At 32.5% G+C, this 23,712-nt stretch overlaps 1 protein-coding gene across 1 annotated transcript in view; it reads right to left on the bottom strand.

The window, feature by feature from the left end:
- Pi3K59F (phosphatidylinositol 3-kinase 59F) overlaps window positions 1–23,712 on the bottom strand; it is a 122,624-nt gene that overhangs the window by 32,260 nt on the left and 66,652 nt on the right. Inside the window, exons 9-12 of the mRNA XM_035357992.2 lie at window positions 23,349–23,534; window positions 19,379–19,497; window positions 11,933–12,062; window positions 2,536–2,603 (exon numbers count right to left, since the gene is read on the bottom strand). Of these exons, the coding sequence (XP_035213883.2) occupies window positions 2,536–2,603; window positions 11,933–12,062; window positions 19,379–19,497; window positions 23,349–23,534 (503 nt within the window). The remainder of the gene's footprint in view (window positions 1–2,535; window positions 2,604–11,932; window positions 12,063–19,378; window positions 19,498–23,348; window positions 23,535–23,712) is intronic.

Below are 23,712 nucleotides of genomic sequence, written 5' to 3'. Positions count from 1 at the left end.
CAATCTTTTTTTCCTCTTATTTTCTAATATTTACCTTGTCATATGAACAGCAAAGTATTTTCAGTAAGTTTTTCATACTTCATATTCAGGTGAATTCAGCAAAACAAAATAAAAAGAACCTTTTCATGATAAAACTTCAATAATTTATATGTTAATATAGTACTAAGTCCAAGATCCAGAATCATCAGTTCAACTATTTCAGAAATTTTTGGATTTTATTTCATCAATTTAAATATATCAGGTATCAAAAAATATTTTGTGCTGAAGTGAAAAGAGAAATTCAAATAAAAGGTGTCAGACACACTGTCGGGATGGCTTCAGATGTTGACATTCCCATCAACAGTTGGTCAGCACAGAATTAAGAGGCATGTTGGTCATGTCAAAAACAAGTCCGTAGAGACTGCAATTTTAAAGTGAACATGTTGGCATCGAAGGATGATCTAGACTGTGCTTACTTTAAAAGTTTGGCAGCAATGCTACAGAATCTGTCAGAAAATATGCTCTATGTCTGGAAAGCTATCAGTGAAAGAGCGCACGGCGCAGAAGTTCAGCAGATTTCCATCCAGAGATGAGAGCCTCAAAGACAAGCCTCAAATTAGGCACCCATCCATTATCGATGAAGCCCTTCTGAAGGAGGACATTGAACGTAATCCACATCCAACATGCAGGGAACTTGCACAAGGGTTTGGAGTGTCATGGAAAACCATTCGATTGCATTTGCGCAATCTTGGGAAGATATGGAAGCTCAGTAAGTACGTTCTTCACATTTCAACTGAGGAAATCAAACTCTAGCAGCTCACCATTTCCTCTTCATTGTTGTCATGCCAAAAACAGGCTCCCTTCTTGGACCATATATTGACATCTGATGAGAAATGGGTTTTACACAGTAACTGCAAAAGAAAGCATTATTGGTTGTCCCCTGGTTTTGTAGCATTAGCCTCCGACACAAAAAATTCATCAACAGAAGGTACTGCTCTCTGCTTGGTGGACCGTCACTGGAACTGCACACTTTGAATTGCTACAGAGTGACAAAATCATTGCAGCAGAGGTGTACTCCCCATAGTTGCTAATGGGTGCAGCTGAACTGCATCAGAAACAGCTAGCACTGGTCAATAGAAAAGAAGTGATCATTCTTCAAAAGAACATCAGATCTCAAATGGCAAAAGCAACAGGGTGATCAATACAGTTGGTTTGGAAGTTTCACCTCATCCTCCTTACCCTGTGAACATTGTTTAATCTGACTATCACCTGGTTTTGGCTATGGATAACCATCTGCGTGAGTCAGTTCCAAAACCGAGATGTCACGCAGGCCACAGGATAATTTTTTTGGCTCTAGGAAGGGATTAATAAGCTTGAGACTTGTTGGGAACACACAACTGAAGCTGAAGAGGATTATTTTGCTCAGTAATATGCATTTGTATAAAATTAGCAGATCGTTATTTCTCACTGAAAGATATCTGGTAATAGGATGACAAGTAGAAATATAAAATTATGAAATGGTTATTTTTTAATAAAAGCATTAATTGAATCCAAATTTGCAAAAAAAAAAAAAAAAAAAAAAAAAAAAAAAAAAAAAAAAAAGGCCCAATATTTATTTATTTCTTACATTAAACAGTTCTTTCAATTACTATATTTATGCTGTTTTGTTTCTTACGCTAATACTTCCTCTTTTACAGATACACATGATTTATTGTTCAGTTCAGCTCCACTGCTTGATTACAAAGTTAAATTATTCAAGTTCTGAAATTGCCACGATGAGAATTCACACTAAATGAAATCTTTTCATTCTCAATAAGTCACTTTTTTCACTATCGATAGTGATATTTTCTAGATTTAAAATCATACTACAGATTTTGAAGATGGATGACTGAGAAATTGTCATCACAATGGAAAACTTCTGTTATACCATCTTCATTAATTATTATTTCTCCATGTTTCTTCACAAACTCAATACTGGTCATGACATTGGGAAATTTCACTTTTTGCATGTGGCATCCAAAACCCTTCAAATTTGATGCAGGAAATGATGAGTAAATGATAGACAGGTATTTAGGTCATTTGGGAGAAAAATTATTTGCTTTTATGGTACAGCTTCTCCTAGTTAAATATTATAACCTTCATTCCTAAATCTTGGGGCAAAAAATCCCCCCTCCCTTTTTGCTTTCTGAAAGCCTGAATCATTTCAGACACTGGACATCTCGATTTCAGAATTTGCACTGTATAAAATAAACAATTCCACAGATTACTTACAGTAATTATTTACATTATTTTTCAGTTACAAAAACTGAATTAAAAAAAATTAAAAAATTGCTCCTTTATAATTTCAAATACAATACATAACAGAGAAATTATCAAATATCTATGCTTTAATTAATCACAAAAATGGCATAATAAGTATGTATAAGTATTATTAAACGTACTTATTAGACATACAGTACTTGCATATAAATTATATTTAGTAAATTTTAATTGAAAATTACCAGTAGAAAGCAAATATAAATTTTAGCAAAATTATTTTACAAATATTTTTCTTACCAGTAAAAATAATTTGCCAGCATTTCATTAGCACAAGCTCTATTTATCAAAAATGTTGCAAGATCACACTGCAGGGGGAAAATGTATATGTTAAAAAAATATCATCTATTAAAAGAACTAGCAGGAAATTAGCAAGTGCTCTTGAAAATAATTTTACATATTTATGTATTAAAATTAAATAAAGCACATATTACAATAGAATACTGACAATCTGCATTCCTTGGGACTACATTTTATGTGGATTAAATAATTTTGTGAATTATAGGTGAAGTGCGAGTGAATTTTGTTCACATTTTTCTCTTCCTATTTTACGCATTAAATTTGGATTAGCTGCATGTAATTAACCAAAAAATACTAAATACTTTAAGAATTATTTAATAATGATTTATTGAATTATTTCCTTGAATTATTCTAATTTAATTAACCAACTCTTCAGGGCATGTTGAAAATGACATCCAAAATTGCAAATTTTGAAATTAAATATCCCAGCCAATTTTTGTCATTGGAAGTCAAACTTTTTGTATTTTTATTTTTTCATGACCAGTATTAATAATCTCTCAAATATAAGTATAGGAAAAGGGAGACCACATTAAAAGTTAAAGACTGGGTAAGGACTTTTGAAAAAGGAGGATGGGTATGTATATGTATACATAACAGATTGCAATAAAAAAAGTGGGGTGCATAACTAGACATTACAGTAGCATATACAAAATTTTAACATTTGGTTTTTGAGCTATGTGGAATACATATATACATACGTACATACAGATGGTCATGAAAAAATGAATTTTTAATCCTTTTTGGAATAAAGAGTCTTTTATTCTAGCCATACATACGGTCATGCAAAAAAATTATCAAAATAGACTATGGAACAGTCAAAATAGATGTTTCCATTGATATCTGACAAAAGTAATTTTTCCCGATTACAATATGAGCTTTACTTCATATAAGGAAGTCATCAAAATTACAGGATAATGAGAAAAAATACACTCACTAAGATAATGCTGCAACCAATGCCCAAAGTTTTATTTGTGCTAATTAAATAAAAATGAATATAAAACTGTACTTCCGAGCAAAAGTTAGTGTCGGAAATATTCCAATTCAGTGACTGACAATCTAGTGCACAATGAATGCATGTTGGAATTCTATTATGTAGTGTTGTTTAAAATGAATGTCGTTTCTGAGAGTGATCAGTATTCAGTAGTTAAGGCTCAAAGGCATCATTTAAGTAAAGATCCTTGGGGCTTGAGTGGATACCAGGTGCATCGGCAGGTGGTGGATAGCTGGATGCCCTGTATTATCAGACAGGATAGCTTCAAATAATAAATAAGAAGCCGCGAACCCCTTTCTGAAACCCTGGTGTTATGCGACCCATGCCCAAGGTGAATGATACTGCGGTTATAGTGTCTTGACCGAAGTCTCTAGAATGCCTGGCAACTTCTAAAGTATTTTGCCTCAGCCAGCAATATGCAGTACTTGGTGGACCTTTTTTATCTTGCACTTTCTCTTCTAGTTTACATATGGCTGAAAACGACAATTTAACTAGAAATTCTGCTTCCCAGAGGAAATCAATTGAAGGAGCAGAAATGAATCCTTCATCGAGCGAGATAGAAATGACCTCTACTAAAGTTACTCAATTAACATCTGGAGAAGGGCAGGAAGCTATTAAAAGCATGACAACCTCTCTAGACAAAATCAAAATCAAAAACAGAATGTCCAGAGCACAAATAAAAAGAAATGCGCCTGAGAATTTAAACTTGCCAAAGGTACCTGGGTTGAAAAACCCAAGGAGAAAGGTGAAAAACGGCAATCTCAAAGGATGGAGCAGAATACAGCCCTGAAGACTGCCAAAAGAAACAGACCTGAAGGTTATACCTTCTAAAAAGCTTTTATGGTGGTCATGATGGCTGTACTCATTGAGTGACATCCTGAAAAACGTTTATTGGAAGAACAAGCTACTGACCTTGAACTTCTGATAACATCAACTCCTTTAAGTATTTTCAATACTAAAGAGTTACATTTGAGTTCTATTAAGGGAGTGTTAGACTTTATAAACAAAGGGGGTGATCCATACAAATGCAGCTAGGAAGCATTGGGTTTGGTGTGTTTGGCACAAAATGCTATTTAAAAGTAGAAGTGCCTGATACCTGACAAACTCAACTATGAAGAAGAAGTGGAGATCAAAAGTGGCAAACTATTGGTAGAATTGAGGTAGGTCAAACACTACTGAGGATCATCCAAGATTTGAATATTTCCCAAAATGTCATATCAAGAGTTTGTAGCTGCTTTTTAAGCACCATATCTGTTGACAGAAATCCTGTTCAAGCATGATCAGAGCAACAATTGTATCAGAGGACTATTTTCTGATGTTTTCAGCTCAAAGAAAGCACAAAGCAACTACAAGAGATTTGATTTCAAGCTACCGCAGGAACTTGAAATAGCCATTCTGCTGCATGAAGCTTAACCCTTTCAGGACGGGCGTCCCATATACGCATTCCCTAAGAACGTCTCTTACAGCTGGGCGTCCCACCCACGCATCGCTAGAGATTGCATTCAGAGGACGGGTGATGCGTATATGCATTTTAAGCTGGAACATTTTTCTGAAGGCCACTAGATAGCATCCTATGTCCATTACTTTTGAAATGAACACAGTTTTAAGTTCCTGACTTTGAGTTTGATATATTCGGTTTGACTTTGGTATTTTACTCATCAGCTTTTGTGAGGGTGGAGGAGAGGGAAAACATAAACAGAGGTGAGCACTTTAAATCGCTGTGTGCTAACGAAAACATTCACGTGTCTGATTTGTATCCAATTCCTTTTTTTTTTTTATTCTATTTTTTCCTTTACTATACATGGTCTTTTAGGGTTAATATGTGGAGTACTGTTATGTTTTGCATTGCCCTTCAGATATATTTCCGTTTCTGCTCTTTTTATTTCGGAAAGCCTCACCTCCAGTCTATTATAGCGGAAAGGCGCTATTTATCAGAGGAAGAATACCCTCATATGGTCAATGAACCATTTATTAACGCAGATGAGAGTGATGATTCACTTTCTAAAGAGTTAGAAAGTGATACTTCTCCGTACTTCGAGATTTACCACAGTCTTCATTTTAAATTTTGTTACTGCTTACTGTAAATAGTCTTTATTGTGTAGTTTAATTAATTTAAAACTTTATTGGTGGATTTTATCAATTAAAACTTTGGAATAATTTGAATAGTGCTTCCGAAAATTATTTTACAAGACAAGCCATTTTTTAAGTATATTTTCATGTAAAATACAGAAAAAAAGTTATTAAGTGCTAATTTTAACATATATAAGAGCTCAAGTAATAATCTAAAAGAATACAAAACATTATGGTGCTAGAAGCGAAACTTTTTTTTTTTCTGATCTTTTCTTATAAAATTAGGCTTAGCGATGCAAAACCTCTGTCCTGTACGGTGACTGTCTTCGAGTCCCTTCCATCCCGCACGAGTGTCTTAAACAAAGGTGTGCCATCGCAAAAAGGTTAACAAGGTTGGACTGTATGCAAGAAAACCAATGGTTTATGTGCCACTCACTAAAGCTTCCACAGGGGCCTGTTTAAACTGGTGAAGTTGTCATGTTCAATGGAGCCAAGACAAATGGGCTCGAATGTTGTTTATTGACAAGTTCAGATGTAGCCTGAGCAGTGATTTTGATTTGGAGAGAGGAAGGACCATGCAACTTGCCTTCTCTTGTCCGCGAAATTCCCCGTTTCCACGACCACGTTTTAATGGTTTAGGGAGGAATCATGACAAATGGCCAAAACGAGCTGCATGTCTTTCAAGGAGGTTCTGTAACTTCTCTGAGATATGTGGACCAGATATTGGAACCCCGAGTTTGACACAGAGTTTTTGCTGATGGATGACATTGCCGGCCTCAACAAGCACATCTGACATCAGAATACTTGCAGATAGAAGACATCACTCAAATGGACTGCCCATCTTCTTACTCACTCAACATAACCCAATTCAGCAAGCGTGGGATTCCTTTAGGGTGCTGAATTTCAATGCACCAAACTCCTCCCTGGTCCCTCCAGGAGTTAAAAAGTGCACTTTTAGAAGAGTGGCATGCATTTCCCCATGACTTGATCAACACTTTGGTAAAGACTATGAAATCAAGATGTATGGTATGTATATCTGTCCAAGGTGATCATACACCGTATTAAGGAAAAAAATTTTCCACAAGAGGTGACAATTTTTCTATCATTTTCCAATTTCCATAAATTTGGTTTTAATTTCCAAATTTTGCTAATAAACAACTGCCAAGCATTGTAATTTATGTTAAATAGTGCTTTTGCACATATCTCTATTAATGTTTTTTAAGTATCATTTGTGTTTTATTTGTCATTAGCCTTTAATTTTGATGAACAGTGTAAAAAAACACTTATATTTTCATATATTTATATACAGACAAATAACATCAGAACAGTACAATGGGAAAATATATTGGGGGGGGGACATAACTAATAAAGACATTTTTTCAAAAAATAATTCTTTTGCAAAAACACACTGAAGTACAGGAGGTCATCAGAGAGTATATGGTTCCAACTGACTATTACCTTAATCTTAATAATAAATAATAATATAAATAAATAAACTTCTGCATAGGTACAGTTTATCTACATCACAAAATTGCCTTCTCAGATGCTTGCACAATTGCTCGTTAGAAGCCTAAATAATGCCAATTACAACTGTTGCTGTAGGTACACTTTTGATTTGTTTCTCTAGCTTTTTCACACACATTGTTAGTAATGTTTGACTTGTTCTTCATGATAAATTTCATAACAGGGATCTAAAACTTCATTTGCCCCCCCCCCATTATTTAACCCAGAAGGGTTATAAGTCTCGAAATTGCATTTTGCGTCGAATCACTTTTCAGACTTTTGCACCAAATATTATCGCCTTGCATTATATTTAGAGAAACTAAATAATGAAAAATCTACATGAACATACGTATGTTTCGAGCGTTGTGACAAAACAATGGTACCTACAGTCATCACATTTTGAATAACATAGTCCTCTACCTGAACAAGGGCACCTGGAAACTGAAATTTGGGATTTTTTTTATTATGTATTTCATATTTTGTAAAACTTTAATGAATTTTTTACTAAAAAACTCAACAATTTCAAAGCGAGCAGTAGCAACATTGCAAGGAATAAAACATTTTATCTCCAGCGTGTGAAACTGTCTATCAGAAATTCTAAAGAAATGCTATATCTAAATATTTTTAGCCCAAACACTCTTGAAGCAGGTATGTGTCTGCAAATGAGAAAAACGCCCGTTCGGGCATAATATAAAATCCGAAATCTTTCTGTTTTTTTAAATAGCCCCTCCCCTCTTTTTTTTAAACTCTAGTAAATGTCTCAAAGTTTGGATCCATGGTTTCCAAACTAGCAAAAAAGTTGATTTAACAATGTAAAGCATTCAGATAAACCTTTTGTAGTGATTTTTTTTTTTTTTTTTTTTTCCCTGGTTACATTTCCATTTCTTCATTCTCTCACCTCCCTTCTTGTTCAATTCTCTCTTGCCCTAATTCAAGCAGCTCCTTACTGGTTAGTTTACTAGATTCTTGGTCTAACAACACTTCAACATTTTCAACTTCGTATTCCAAGGAACAATCACTCTTGAATGTAGCAGTATTTTCAAGAATTGTTTGGAGATGAGAATAACATTTTTGGTAACTAACATTTTTCGAAGCAGTACCAAGACTCTTAATCCACTTTATAATATCTTGCTTTCAGAAATCACACACAAAAGCTGAGTGTTCTACATCAGTTGCTGCAATTGCCTGGGTAAATGTAATGCATAGGTAATTTATCATACTCAGTAATATAACCTTGATACACAGGCTGTATCAATAATGTTATATCTGGGGACAAGAAAACAGTATTCATATCAGGATTTAAAATCTGCTAAAAATCTGAAGGATAGCCAAGTAACAAAATTTTCCAGAATAATCCAGAATAATTCCAAAAATAATCCAGAAGTAACAAAATTTTGAAAGTTTCTTCTGACAATAGTCTTGTATTTATGGAATTTGAAGTTTTCAAATAGAGTTTTATGTCATCCATGCTTTCCCGTTGGAGCAAAAATAAAGTGATGGTGAACGCCAATTAACATTTAGTCTTTTTTTAACAAAATAGTCTTGGGTTTTCTGAATGATAAATTAAGAATGGCTTTAATTTAAAACTTGTGATATTACCACCAGAAGAAATAATCGATCCTTTTAAGCTTCAAATCCGGGCATACTTTTTTCTTCTTTACGAATGTAGAATTGCTTATCACATGGATGTTATGCAGCTAAAATCTTTGCTTGAAGCATTTGAACCAGTCTGTGCCAGCTATAAAATTTTGATTGTTATGATCTCTTTAAGTTTAGAAAATTAAGTGTGCATTTGTTTTATAGGTGTGAAGAATATGGCTCGGTAAATATTCTTAGAAGACATAACTCCGCGTGGCTAAAATACAACTTTATTAACACAACTATTCATAAAAACAGGAAAACTTCTACACAAATACTTAAACCTTCTTGTACTCGAGATAAGAGAAGTTATTACGAAAACAACATGACGTCATCTGGTGCTACGTGCAGTCAAACATACGACAGAACTATGATGGAGAGACATTGGGAGACTAGAGGCAGGATAAAGTCAAACAGAAGTGGCCAGATGGCTAAATGTGAGTCCTTCTGTGGTTCTTGACTTTGGAGGCGATTTCAAACCACAGATTCGACTTCTAGGAGGTTCAGCCAAGGACGGCCAACTGCTACGACGAGCGCCGATGACTGATATTTGACATTATGTGCCCACAGGAATAAAACCACTACTCCGACTCTTCTTAGATCCTCCCTTGCTGCAGCCACTGGAAGGTTGGTGTCAAAGTCACTGTGCGCAGGCTTCACGAAGGTGGTATGTATGTGTGAGACAATCAGCCATTTGCATGTCGCTCATGTCACACCATAGGAGGGACCATTTGCAGTAGGCACAACAACATGTCCACTGGATGCTTGACCAGTGGAGGGCTGTTCTCTTTACGGATGAGTCCAGGTTTAGTCTAGAAAACGATAGTAGGCGTTATTTGATATGGAGAGAACCTGGAACCCGTTATCATCCGTGAAAGAGATGCATACGGAAGAGGCAGTGTCTGTGTTTGGGGTGGCATCTCTTTGGGTGGACGCACAGACCTCCATGTCTTTCCCAGGGGAACCGTGAATGCTTAGGTTTATAGAGATCACATCCTAGATGCTGTGCGCCCATATGCAGAGGCAATAGGTGATGCCTTCCTGTTACAGAATTACAACACAAGACCACACAGGGCTCACACTGTAGATGATTATCTTCAACAGGAAACAATTATGCGCATGGAGTTACCAGCTCGATCCCTGGATTTGAATCCTATCGAGCACGTTTGGGATGATTTAGAGAGACATCTAGCTGCTCTCAGCCTGGCCCCCTCAGACCCTCGCCGCACTTGTAACAACTTTGCCAGAGCAATGGCTCTCGCTTCCTATGGAACTGATAGACCGCATAATTGAAAGCATCACGCATTACTGTATGTGCTGTATTGCTTCTAGAGGCAACCATATTCCCTATTGAAGATTCTTTTCCTATAGCAAACTGACACCTTCGATTTGTTCATTTTATACATGTGCTAATTCCTATACTACCATAATTGTCTGGTAATTTATTTTTATGTTATTTGTACTATGTGTTGTATATTGTGGGTAAATTTCATAAAATTCTACATGTAACTTTTTCAGTAATCGTGATTTTTGTGATTTTTCCTTAATTTATGATAACCAATGTAATTAATAATTTTCCCATTTCATGAACTGCTCCAGTTTGTTGTTTAATAACAATCATTACCTGCACTGAAGCAGATCCTTTTCCAGAACAGCAAATCCTTCCTTTGACCTTCAGAATCACCGATACTGTGAAAAGAGCTAGCTTCAAATCACATGTAAACACAGTGAAATTTTTCCCTCCTTCGGACTGTTTAAGCACTTGTATTTTCATATCCTATTTGATCATCTTTCTTTTTTAACTTCTTTATTGCTAGGCTACATAGAATTTTTTTTTTTCCCTTTAGAGCTATTTTACAGATTAATTAATAACAAAATTATATAAACCTAACAGAAAAGACCTGCTCTGAAAAACATTAGCTCACATGTACGCCTGAATGGTGAGGTAAGCAACAGCTGTGACTAATGCATAGTGTTGTCAAATTTAATAAAGGGATATAATAAAAGGTACCACATATAAATCTCTCACTTTGATACTTGATTTTTTTTTATCAGAATTGTGGTAGAATATGCTCTCTCAAAAATGGTTGCAAAGTCAGTCGAAATCAATTAAATAGGTAGTAAGTCAATGACCATCTGCATTTCATGTTAAAAAAAAATCTACAAAAAATGTGCATCTACCACCAAAATTGTTTTCAAATAATTTGTTTATGGTACTTATATATTATCCTGTCGACCATGGTAGTTGGCTACCATCAAACTATGAAAAATGACGGACATTTAACTAAAGCTGTGCCAATCATTCATGCGAATTCAAGCAGCACTTCTAACTGCAACTCTGACAATAAAACATTCATTAATCTCACTGCACAATCCACCAAATCACCACTGCTGAGGAAGTAATCGAACTACTCAATTTTTGCACTTCCTAAAAAAAGGCTTTTGATTTATAGTGTAAAGGTCTGTAAATGAACAGGAATTTGGTCTCAAATGTGATTCTGCAGTTCTTGAACTCACTTTCCCCCCTTCAAAATGTAGAGGGGAAAATACAGCAATAACAGTTTATTTACATTCTCGTTATAAAAGCAAAAGGTTGTTTATCAAGAATCAATCGAGGTTATATCAAATGAAAGCACAAATGCTATGAATGCATTATGGCATTACAACTGGCACTAAATCAGCCCTGCTTAGCTGCAGTTTTACGTTCAGCTGGATAATAAGTAAGTACTTTTTTTATTTTTCAATTACAGAAAAATTAGATACATAGATCTGTTCATTGTTTACAAAACCTGTTGCAGCATGGCTTTCCCTAAATTAAATCCCTATGTTGATAAAAACTTGCTTCTTCAATTAAAATACGCTATAGACTTGGCATATTTTTTGTTAAAAAAATTATTTTTTTATCTGCATAAGCAAATTGGCAATGCTGAATTTTCTAAAACTGAAAATTTTGTTTGCTTACATACAGAAATGAGCATGGATCATGGGCATTTGCAGATTACTGAAATTCCATTGTGCATATACAGCTTGACAATTATGTTTAGAAGTTGGAAGAACAAAAATTTAAAAACCAGCACAAATGGTTTGGAATAATGAAATTAAAGAACAAATATCCAACCACATAATCATTCCTACATCAAGAGTTCCTAATGCAGCAAATGGTTCCTCCAGTGAAATTTGCTCTGACTGAGAAGTGAATGATGATCCTTTCACATGTTCATTTGTGGTCTCAAATTTTTCAGAATCACTCTGAGTTGAAAATGATCTATAAAATGAAATGAGAAAATTCAGAATGTGTTATAACCCGAATTTCAATATAATTTAAATTATAAAAACAATTCTTCTCCTGTTTTTAAGGAAAAAATTTTACGCAACAACACTTAACTGATTTTTTTAAAAAATGCCTGACGAGAAAAAAACTGTTTTTTTTTTTTTAAATGCCTGAGGAGAAAATTAAAGCCACTAAATAAAAGACAGAAATTTCTGAACTTTTTAATTTAAAATTTCAGTGCAAACTGAAGTAATAATATTTAATTATAAATGCATATTTAAAGCATTATTTATCAATTAAAAAACTGTTTGTTGACACTAAAATAATTAACAGTATGTTATATTTTCAGCTTAATCAAGGATACTTTTTCCCAATAGTAAAAAGGGGCAGAAGCAACTACGAACTGAAAGCTCAGCTGCCCACTCTTGATTTAACACTGGCAAGATTGCAAAGTAAATATAATGAAACACTTATCTTTAGTCTTTTAATTCAGAGGTAATGCTTTAATCCATTACTCATTTATTACAGATCTGATATAATACCTTTGCTACATATAACCAAACAGATATATTTCATCTTCAGTATCTGCAAACATAGCTGCATTCACATGAAAACTAAGTGTTAATGATTATTTAGAGAAATTAACAGAATTTTAAAAAACTAGGTAAGGGAGTTAATACTAATTTCTTTCAAGAGTTCCATGTATGTAACTTATAGCATTTTACAAAAAGACTCAAATTTCGATGATCAGGTTATTAAACCTTCGGCAAATATTTCAAATAGATTGAATGCAAACACTTCACTTCATGCACTTTACGTAAACTTGTATGCACATGTATTCTCAGATAATAAAAATATCCAAAGAACTAGAATAATATTTATAAAAGTTTAAATAAGTTTATAAAAGTTTAAAAAACAACAGACACTCACTAACAATAATACATATGATTAGTTTATTAATTCATATAAAATTGGTACTTGTAATTAATTACCTTGAGTTATAAAAATTACATATATGAGATTGTTCAGAAATAATTTTCTAGAAGTATAATTTAACTCTTCACACTCTATACATATCGTCAAAGAGACATAAATATTTTAAATAACTATCAAATCCTAAGTGACACTGAAGAGATAACATGTAGAACCAAACTCATTTCATCATCAAAACGGAATTCAAAAGAAGCTATCTAATATTAAAATCTTCATACAACAATGAATGATGAATACTATACTGGAGATATTTCAGAAAGAATGTATGGTAATGAAATAATATGCAATCTTCTGTTTTTAATTTAGTTATTTTTTAGATGGTAGTACTAAAATTGTTTGTTTGTTTTAAATCTTTTCTTTTAAGACAATCTGCATCACTGATAAAGTTTTTATAAATCTTGCAGCTTATTTGGACTTTGAAGTTAAAGATTTATAAGATCACAGAAAATATTGCTCTCAAACATAGCACCTACACAGTCCTTCAAGAGCCTAACCTGTGCTCTTACATCTCCATTAACACTAAAATAAATCTCAATCTGGTGGAATATTGTACAAAAAAGGAAACTGAAGCTGTTATCAAGGCAAAAGGTACTCGACCAATTGAGTTCTTTTTTGGTAAAAATTTATACAAATGGTTCGTCAGATGAGACTATCCAACATGGTGGAGCCGGTATTCACATCACTCTACCAAATGGGGCAAACAGACTCCAAAGCCACAGAGCAGGCAACATTGCTTTCAATTCCATATGTAAATTAAGAGCAATCCAGGAAGGCATTAGAATATACATCGGAATTTACATCGACTTAAATAATAATGATAAAGCCAGAGGACTTGTAATTTACTGTGCCTCTAAAGCTGCCCTAGAGGCAATACTGCAAGGACAATCAAAACTCACCCAGGCCAGTATACCAACACCTAGAAATAACTGCCCAAATGGGAAACACATGCACTATACAATGAATACCTGCACGCACTGGAATAAATGGAAACGAGGCAGCCGATGAACTGGCTAAAAAAGCAAGAAATCTCAATAACTCAATACCCATCACTCTTGAAGATGCTAATGCCATTACCAGACATTGACAGATATGACATAAAGAGAAATATATTAAGAAAGACCATCAGATATGTGAGATTAATGCAAACAGAGGAATTACCAAGACCTTTACTAGACTGAGAATCTGCCATTTCAGATAAATGAAAATTAATGAAGAATAGTACCAGATCATGAAGAACTTGTAGAAACTGCCCCAAAACAGAGCCTTCTCCAGAATACATCTTCACCTGTCCGGCAGTACTTGCAGCTCTGCAAAACTTGGGGAATTTCCTTTTTAGAAAGATCTGTATAGTGAAAAGATTGTGGAACTGGCAAAAGTTGCGATTTCCACACATGGATTCATTTGACTTCTCAAAGGACACAACACCAACCAACCAAACATGTTAAAAGATTGTACATAACATGCACAGTACCAAACCACACATGCTTCTACATTATCTTACAAAAGCATAGTGGAGATGTGCTAATAAAAGTGATGACTATTTTTGGCCATACTGATTGACATTTATAATGTATATGGCTGAACCACTCAAAAAAATGACCCTCTTAAGGCCCACTTTTTTCATAAAATTGAAATGAATTTCAATTTAATGGAATTATAAATTTAATAGATTATCAAATTAATTTATGGAATCATTTTCATTTATGTATTCTGAATTATTTTCATATTTAAAAATAACTTTCAGTGGCACCATGTAAATGAAGTAAATAACAATTAAAAGCAACAGATTGCATATGATATCATTACCTAATAAAACAATAAACTTACAATTATGGAATATAAAATGTTGCAGAGTTAATAGCAGGGCTGTGGAGTCGGTAGGGAAAATGACCCACTTGGGACACCCTGAATTTTAAACTTAGAGACTCCGACTCCCTCATATGTAAGTAAACATATACCCATGTGTTACAGCTTATTTTTTTTTTTTTCAATATAAAAGAAGCAGTAGATGCTACAGGAAAAAAAAAAATGAATGGTATAGCAAATTATTTATATTAATAAGTATTTGTTATGAAATGGAAAAACAGGCATTAGTAATTTCTAAGAAATAGTACAGCTTCCTCAAGATCTTCTTTGTTAAAGGACCATAGATCCAATTTGATAAACTTCAGAGCTGAGAAGAGTCTTTCCAAACTAACTTGAGTAGGAGGAAGAGTTGTTACTCTTAGGGCTACTTCTTTTAACTTTTCAGGATAGATTTTTGTAAGTTCTAAAAGAAGTGTCTTGCAAGGGCAATCGTATTTCTCTATTTCTTCAAAGGCTGTGTAGAAATCTTGTTTGTATTTTTCATTTTTATATCCAAATTCTGTGCATGCGCATAATACCTTTACGCATGCGCATAATAAAAATAACTTTCAGTGGCACCATGTAAATGAAGTAAATAACAATTAAAAGCAACAAATTGCATATGACATCATTACCTAATAAAACAATAAACTTACAATTATGGAATATAAAATGTTGCAGAGTTAATAGCAGGGCTGTGGAGTCGGTAGGGAAAATGACCCACTTGGGACACCCCGAATTTTAAACTTAGAGACTCCGACTCCCTCATATGTAAGTAAACATATACCCATGTGTTACAGCTTATTTTTTTTTTCAATATAAAAGAAGCAGTAGATGCTACAGGAAAAAAAATGAATGGTATAGCAAATTATTTATATTAATAAGTATTTGTTATGAAATGGAAAAACAGGCATTAGTAATTTCTAAGAAACAGTACAGCTTCCTCAAGATCTTCTTTGTTAAAAGACCATAGATCCAATTTGATAAACTTCAGAGCTGAGAAGAGTCTTTCCAAACTAACTTGAGTAGGAGGAAGAGTTGTTACTCTTAGGGCTACTTCTTTTAACTTTTCAGGATAGATTTTTGTAAGTTCTAAAAGAAGTGTCTTGCAAGGGCAATCGTATTTCTCTATTTCTTCAAAGGCTGTGTAGAAATCTTGTTTGTATTTTTCATTTTTATATCCAAATTCTGTGCATGCGCATAATACCTTTACGCATGCGCATAATACGTTTATGCATGCGCGTTTAATGTATAACAGTTAGTATAAGCTAAGCTCAAATTATCTAATTATCTATTTCAGTTAATGTTGCAGATTGCATTGTTCCTTAATCTTCTAATTTGATCCAGCTTATGTTTTTTGCAGACAGTTAGAGCAATTTTATAAAAGTAAGCTTGAACTTTCGATTATGTCAAAAAGAATTTCCAATTCTGGAGCTGCCAAAGGATCTACAAAGCGGAGGGGGGGATGTCATGGCACGCAATGAACTGGAAGTTGATCTGTAAGCACTAACCTTATCTTCAGGGCAGATGTTTTTATTTCATTCGGCTTATAACTCCTTACTAAATGTAGTATTTCATCTCGATGTACTCCGTCTTTGATATGATTTAAATCAAATTCCTCGTCATTATGAATATCACGAATACACATTATATAGTTTTCTGGTTGCAATTTTCTAATTTCGACTATGCGTAATGTATGCTTTACGCATGTGCACGTTGAAAGAAATGTTTAATAAAATAAACAAATTAATATTAAGCTTTTTTTTTTTTTTTTTTTTTTGTAAATTTTGATACTTTTTAGATCATAATTGCTCTTTATTTCATAAATTACGGTTTCATATTTTTTATTTTATAATTTCTGCATGCCATCTTATTAAATTTAAACTGATGATCCATAATCCAGAAAAACCGATAATCCGGAATCGCTGAAGTCCCGATGAGTCCGGATTAAAGACTTTTGACTGTATTATCCAAATATTTCTCAAAGTCTAATTCATCACTTGAAGAAGATGATAAGACTCAGTTGCAATGTCTGCAGTTGGACTGTCCTGATTTGAATACTCAAATTGTTCTGAGAATAATTTCATTCTCAATGAAAGTTCATAGATAGCTTCCTTTGCCTTTTTAATTTGTTCGTCATCCAACAAAATTTGGTGTTTTGGATCTACATATATTGAACACAGCAAGATCTCATTGTCTAGCAAACTAGTTTCCCTTTTTTTCATTAAAGAAATGATTCCTTCCATCACATTCTTGCCTCCTGTTAATTCTTCAGATTGTAGCTTTTTTGTGGCTATTTAACGGTGTAGAAAGAAGAGTGTCCAATTCTGCAAGATCATTCCACAGTCATTCTGTTAGTGAAACATCAGGATTATCTACATCTTCTAAAAAAGATCTTAATTCTAACAGCCTCTATGCCACCAAATATGCACTTCGTCATCATGTTGTTGATCAATAATTTCTCTTTTTCTGCTCATTTCCTAAGAAAGGCATCAATTTTGGGGGTTCTTGCTGATATTGCTGCTTACCTACATTTACCAATGAACTAAATGAATCAGTTTAATCAGTAATGGCAAATATTACATCCATCCTCCTCCCCTTACATTTATTTATTACTATGTCATTAAAATAGAAAATAACTATTTATTAATGTATATAGTCTATAAATAAAAATAATAAATCAGTTTGTTATTAAGTTTTCTTTTTAAATTATTATTTCATTTCAAATTCAAACTGCCCAAGAAAAACTGGAGTCGGAGTTGATGTGTTTTTAGCGAGTCCAGCTCCAACTCCTTTTACCCAAAAATCTGCCTAACTCCGATTCCAACTCCACAGCCCTGGTTAATAGCTATATACAAAATAAGATTCTCAGAGGGCAAAGGCTTAAGTGAGATATACAATGTGTTTCATAAAGGATTCATACGGACTTTATAAACTTCAAGCATTCTCTGACCCCGAGTAGCAAAATTTAAATATTCAAATTATTAAAAAATTGGTGATACAATTGGAGGTAAGGCATCAATTGAATTTTAATTGGGTTAAAGCCCATATTGGTTGTTTGGGCAATGAGAGGGCGGATGTCTTAGCAAAGGAGGCAACAATGAGTAATGGTATTGAAACTGTCGATGTACACGCCTCCAGGAGAAGATGCATTAACATTAAGAAGTGTGTGTGACATTGTAGATAAATGACAGACTCAATGGGAAAACTCTGCTAAAAATAATATGTTCATGAAGATTTTTGTTTCTAAGGAAAATATGAATATTAACAATGACTTGAATCAGTTAATTACAGGTCATGGGAGATTTCCCTTTTATCTGAAAAGATTCCATGTTCAAGAAAATGATTTATGTAAAGTATGTACAAAAGTAGGAGACAATGTCCACTTTATTACAGAATGTAAGTTAACCAGATGCATTGATGGAGCGAACATAGATTTTATGAAAAATGGTTTACTTAGGGCAAGAGGAATAGCGCATAAAATTATGAAGATTATTAACAACAATAAAGAAACCATTGGCATTGTGTGATTCGTGTATTTGTATAGTTGTGTGGTTATTTTTGTACTGGCGTAGCCCACATATGGTCATAGGGCAAACTTTGTTTTGCAAGGTGGACCGGGCTACACCCTAACAAAACAAAACAGACTTTATAAATTGTTCTATCAGATGTCATTAAAACGCGGACATTTATTGCAATGGTATTTCTTACTTATATCGGACTACAAGATGGCACATGGCCCACAAGATTCAAACTGATTATAAGTTTTTAAGAACCATTAAAATGAAGTATGTAAGTCTTTTGAATAAATTTTCTTGTGTTTGAAAAATTGAGAAGTTCTTTGTGAAATACTCTGTAAATTGAATTCCACTTCGAAATGAACACTCGATATTTACTTACTAACGAAAAAATTCCCAGAATTTCAATACAAAGAGATTTAGACCATAAATATTGCTAATAGCATCACTGCTATTAGTCACAATAAAAAGGATATGCATTTAAGTTTGTAGAAATGACTTATAATAGCTGTAAGTACGAGTAGTTAAATGAATAATTTTCAACGATGAAAGAGTACAAGGGTCTTGCAAAAACACAGAATTTTAAGTCTTGGCTGAGCATTGATTTCAGGTGAAAACAAATACATTTCAAGATATAATTTGCTAGATATAATTGCAAGATATAATTTTGATAAAATTTCAAGATATAATAAGATATAATTTTCAAGATATAATAGAAGATATAATATGCAATTCATGAGGATCTGTTGGACCTAATGGATTATAAGGATATGAAATTTGGATAAAATAATTATGTGCTAATGAATTAACTTTTGTGAAACTATAATAAGATCAAATGTAATAAACTGTAAATTGCTACTGTCTGATGCATAAATAAAAATACTGCAGTTAAAAAATTACATTTATTCGACAGAAAAATAAAATTTTTAAATTTAAAATAAAATAGCTTATTACCTCTCTTTTTCAGAAGAATCACTCGAATCAGTCATAGATTTTGACAAACTTCTCTTAATTTCTTCAAAATTTTCATACTTAAGAGCTTGAACTAATTGCAATAAATACATTAAGAGGTCCTAGAAAAGAAATAGTAATAAAACTCATCAATTAAAAATTTTCAAAAACATGAAGAATATACAAAAACTACTTTCTGAAAAAAAATTAAATATGCCATATCGCAGAATCAAATATACCTGATAAGTCATTTGAACAATGTTCATACAAACAAATTAGTAAATTTATGTAAAAGGAAAGACATGGCATTGCTTAATACAACTGTACTTCATTATACAGTGATGATTAAAATGGTATTGACATGAAAAAAAAAAGAGGGAAAAAAAGTTGCTATTCATATAATCAGCACAATATCTTGTTATGTACAGAACTCTGTATTTTAGTGACCCAAGTAGTATATTAAAGAACAATTAAGTTTTAGTTCTCACCGAATCAGATTACAAATATTCGAAAGAAAAAGTGTACAAGAAATAATAATGAAAACTTTAAAACTCAAAATTAAGAAGGGTAAAAAAAACCTTATTAAGAATAATGTGTTAATCTTTTTCATTTGTCAGAACTATTCTTTGTTAAGAGACGACTCACATTCTTAAAAATGAATATGGAAATAATCCTTTAATTCTGGAGTTCTGCAAACTAACTGAATGAAGACTGACATGACAAGGAAGATTTCACATTGCAGTTAAAAACAAATGACAAGTAAAACGTTATGAGCATTGGCTAAAACTTGATTAAATAACAAAATCCAAACAGAAAAAAGAAAGAATAGACAATCTTTTGTAAATTCGTTACCAGAGGCAAAATCTTAAAGACATATCACTCAATTTTAGTCACATATAATTGAAAATTTTCATTTTTTAAGACACATGCACATACAAAAAAAGCAAGTTTATATCTCACTTAGAATATAATTAAATATCCAATGCTTATTAGCACTAAAAAGTAATGTATATAAGATTTGTTATGCTGTCCAGATGGTTAGTGACTCTGACTGCCATACCAAAGGGTCCGGGTTCGAATCCCGGATAAGGCATGGATGTAAATTGTCTGTCCCTTCCCAGGAGGCAATGGTGGCTCACCTATTAGATGCCTCCATTATAAAGGGACCACCATTTCCGGCCTTTATTAGTACTGGACAATGCCTATGATGGCTAGTACATGCTAATAGAAAAAAAAAAAAAAGTTTATTATTAAATAAATTTATCTAAAATGTAATTTCAGTAGCATACAGAAACAGATTGAAAATAACCTCAACACTTTAAATACTGCAATCCTTTTCACATACTTTAACAATCAGAACGATATTAATCACTGTTAAAAAAAATTTTAAAAAAAATTCTTCTATGAAGCCAACCAAAGGAAGTCAGAGTTTCTACCTCATAGACTAAGAGTAATACAAAAAAATGTAAATTAGAAAATTGTACTGCATCATCAAAGTATTAGGACATGCCAATTTTAAGAAATGAATAGCACAAACATAAAGCTTAAAATACTGATTTTTTAAATCTCTTTCTGTTGCTCATATATATCAATATTATGATTTTAATGTAACACTGCTCTTGGATATAAATTGATGCATACAGAATCATGCAATATAGTTATCAGGCATTTCAGCAACGAGTAATATCAATAAATAATGGCAAGCTATTTTATCGAAATTATTATAAAAGAATACTGCTTTATGCTAAAGTTGTCAGAAACTGACACAGCTGAATGGCAATATGCTTTAAAATTTTCAGAGGAAAGTTAATTACACAACTTTCAAATTAATGTTAAATTTCAATTTCAATTTAAAGTAATTATTTTATTTATAATGATTAATTGAGTTAATTTTATTAAACAGAAAGTTTCAGTTTAACGTTTGTAAGTTTTAAAGTGCCCTTGATGTAATTAATTTGCAGATTAATTAACTTTAAACTGGAAGTCAGAGTAAAGTTTTAGTTTAATAAACCAGAAAGATTACATTCAATGTTTATAAGTTCAGGTTACAGTTAATGAAATTCCATTTTAACATTAAAGGACTTTCAGTTACATAAAGAACATGTTAATTTTTAAATTTAAAAAAAAAGTCCGAAACTAGCAATTGTGTATTTTTTATTTAACCCTTCATTTCTGTAAAATGCTATTTCTTGCTAATTTGATACAGTTATGTAACATTTTACTTCACAACATCTCTGCATCTCTCCTGATTTCTAAGTTACCAAGATTATATAAATTCCTCCATTAGAGATACTGTTATCAGTCTCATATGGCACTAGGATGTTACTTTACCAAAAGACCCCATTTAAGATAACTGTAGCTATGTTAGCTATTTCAGGAATTTTAGACAGCCCCATAAGATGTTTAAGAAAACTAAAAACTAAAATAATGTTATATAACAACACAGCCTTTTAACACTAGAATTAGCAATTTTCAAAATAATACACATTTCCTCTATGCAGAAATACGTGAACATTAATCATTGGTAATTCTACAATCCAAATTAACAGATCTAACTAAATCAATAAAGACAGCCCCCATAGATTTTTAGCTGATTAGCTGATTTTTAGCTGATAGACAGCTGATTTTAGACAGCCCCCATAAGATGTTTAAGAAAACTAAAATAATGTTATATAACAACACAGCCTTTTAACACTAGAATTACCAATTTTCAAAATAATAGACATTTCCTCTATACAGAAATATGTGAACATTAATCATTGGTAATTCTACAATCCAAATTAACAGATCTAACTAAATCAATAAAATGAATATGCAACAGCAATTTAAAGGATTCCCAGCTGGTTAATTCTAAAAAGAATATCAAATAATTATAAATTTTAGAATCCAAAATGTCACATGAATTAATCAATGAATGAATATTATTAAAAAAAAACAGGATAAAAAAACTGATCAATAACTTAAAAAAGAATAATTTAAATATAGCTGCAAATGAACATTTGACAGAGCAAATGTTCTAAGAATGAACATGACATGAATAATTCTAAAAAGACCTTCAATACGATAAAAGTGAACAACAGAGAAATTTTAAAGAAACAATGACACACAGTATGCTAAAGTAAAATAATAAAAAAAAATGCTACTTAAACTTTTGCTATAAAACTGTGTTTTACTACTAGACATGTTTTTTAAAATCAGTTTTATTAACATTCTTTTGGATATTATGGAATATTCTGCACAAAGCTACATCATCAACTTCAAATTTTATAATTTATGGCTATTCTTGCTCTTTCACTTCCATGTTCATTTTTGCTTACTACTATATTACTGGCTCCTTTGAGTTACCATACGTAGAATGAATTAGTCAGTTAAAATCCAACACCCTTTGCCATTCTTGTGTTTTTCACAGGAAGTTTTCTACCCTGTTTCTTGTCTTAAATTTTGAAAACCCTGAACACCAGAAATGATTTTATTAAGAAACAACTGTTGTTATTCCTTCTTTTTCTTCTTAGACATTATCACAGATAAATGTTTTCAAAAATATAAATTAGCATGGAACTTCTTACTTCATTTTAAGGCTCAGCAAAGAAATTCACATCACCAAAGATGTCTTTGTATTATTATTATCATTTACTTATCTTTGAATGCAAACATCAGAAGACCTTATTGATACTGCGCTTGGAAAATTCACAACACAGATAATCAGACATTCAGTATATAACAGCCAGTTTAGTGGAACATAAATCATAATACTTATTAAAAAAGTATACTTAGAAATTATTGCAGATAGTTAGCATTTCAACGTTTTGAAAACATCAAAAAATGTTTCAGTTATTATAGTTTAGCTTAGATAAATAAAAAATGTAAATATTTTTATGAATAATGTAAGGACTTATGATTAAAAAATTACATAATACAGGAATCTATCTAGCAGATTACACTTTTAAGTTTGTTTTTTAAGTATAATGATTACCTCATCAGGTGCCTGTTTTAGACGTGTTACAGCATATTTTCGAATAATTGGATGAGTATACTGAGGTGAGAGTAATTCCAATGCATCTTCAACATCCATTGCTTGCCATCGACCAAGCAAATCTAAAGCTTGCTTCTCTTCACTTGGTATTTTCCAGTTAACACACTTTAAGAATTTTGTTAGAGCCTACAGGACATTTGTCAACCATTAACAACATATTATCAAAAAGACATGAAATTATCAAATTATTCATAAACACATATGATTAGCAACCATAAAAACAAAGCAGATATTACAATCTGTCAATCTCTCTCTAAATATATATATATATATACATATATAATGTACATATGTGTGTAGGCAT

This window comes from Stegodyphus dumicola, chromosome 2 (genome assembly GCF_044657685.1).
Source record: "Stegodyphus dumicola isolate Sdum_Otavi_A_Nest chromosome 2, ASM4465768v1".
NCBI lineage: Eukaryota > Metazoa > Arthropoda > Arachnida > Araneae > Eresidae > Stegodyphus > Stegodyphus dumicola.
This window is presented reverse-complemented; position numbering and strand designations above follow the sequence as displayed.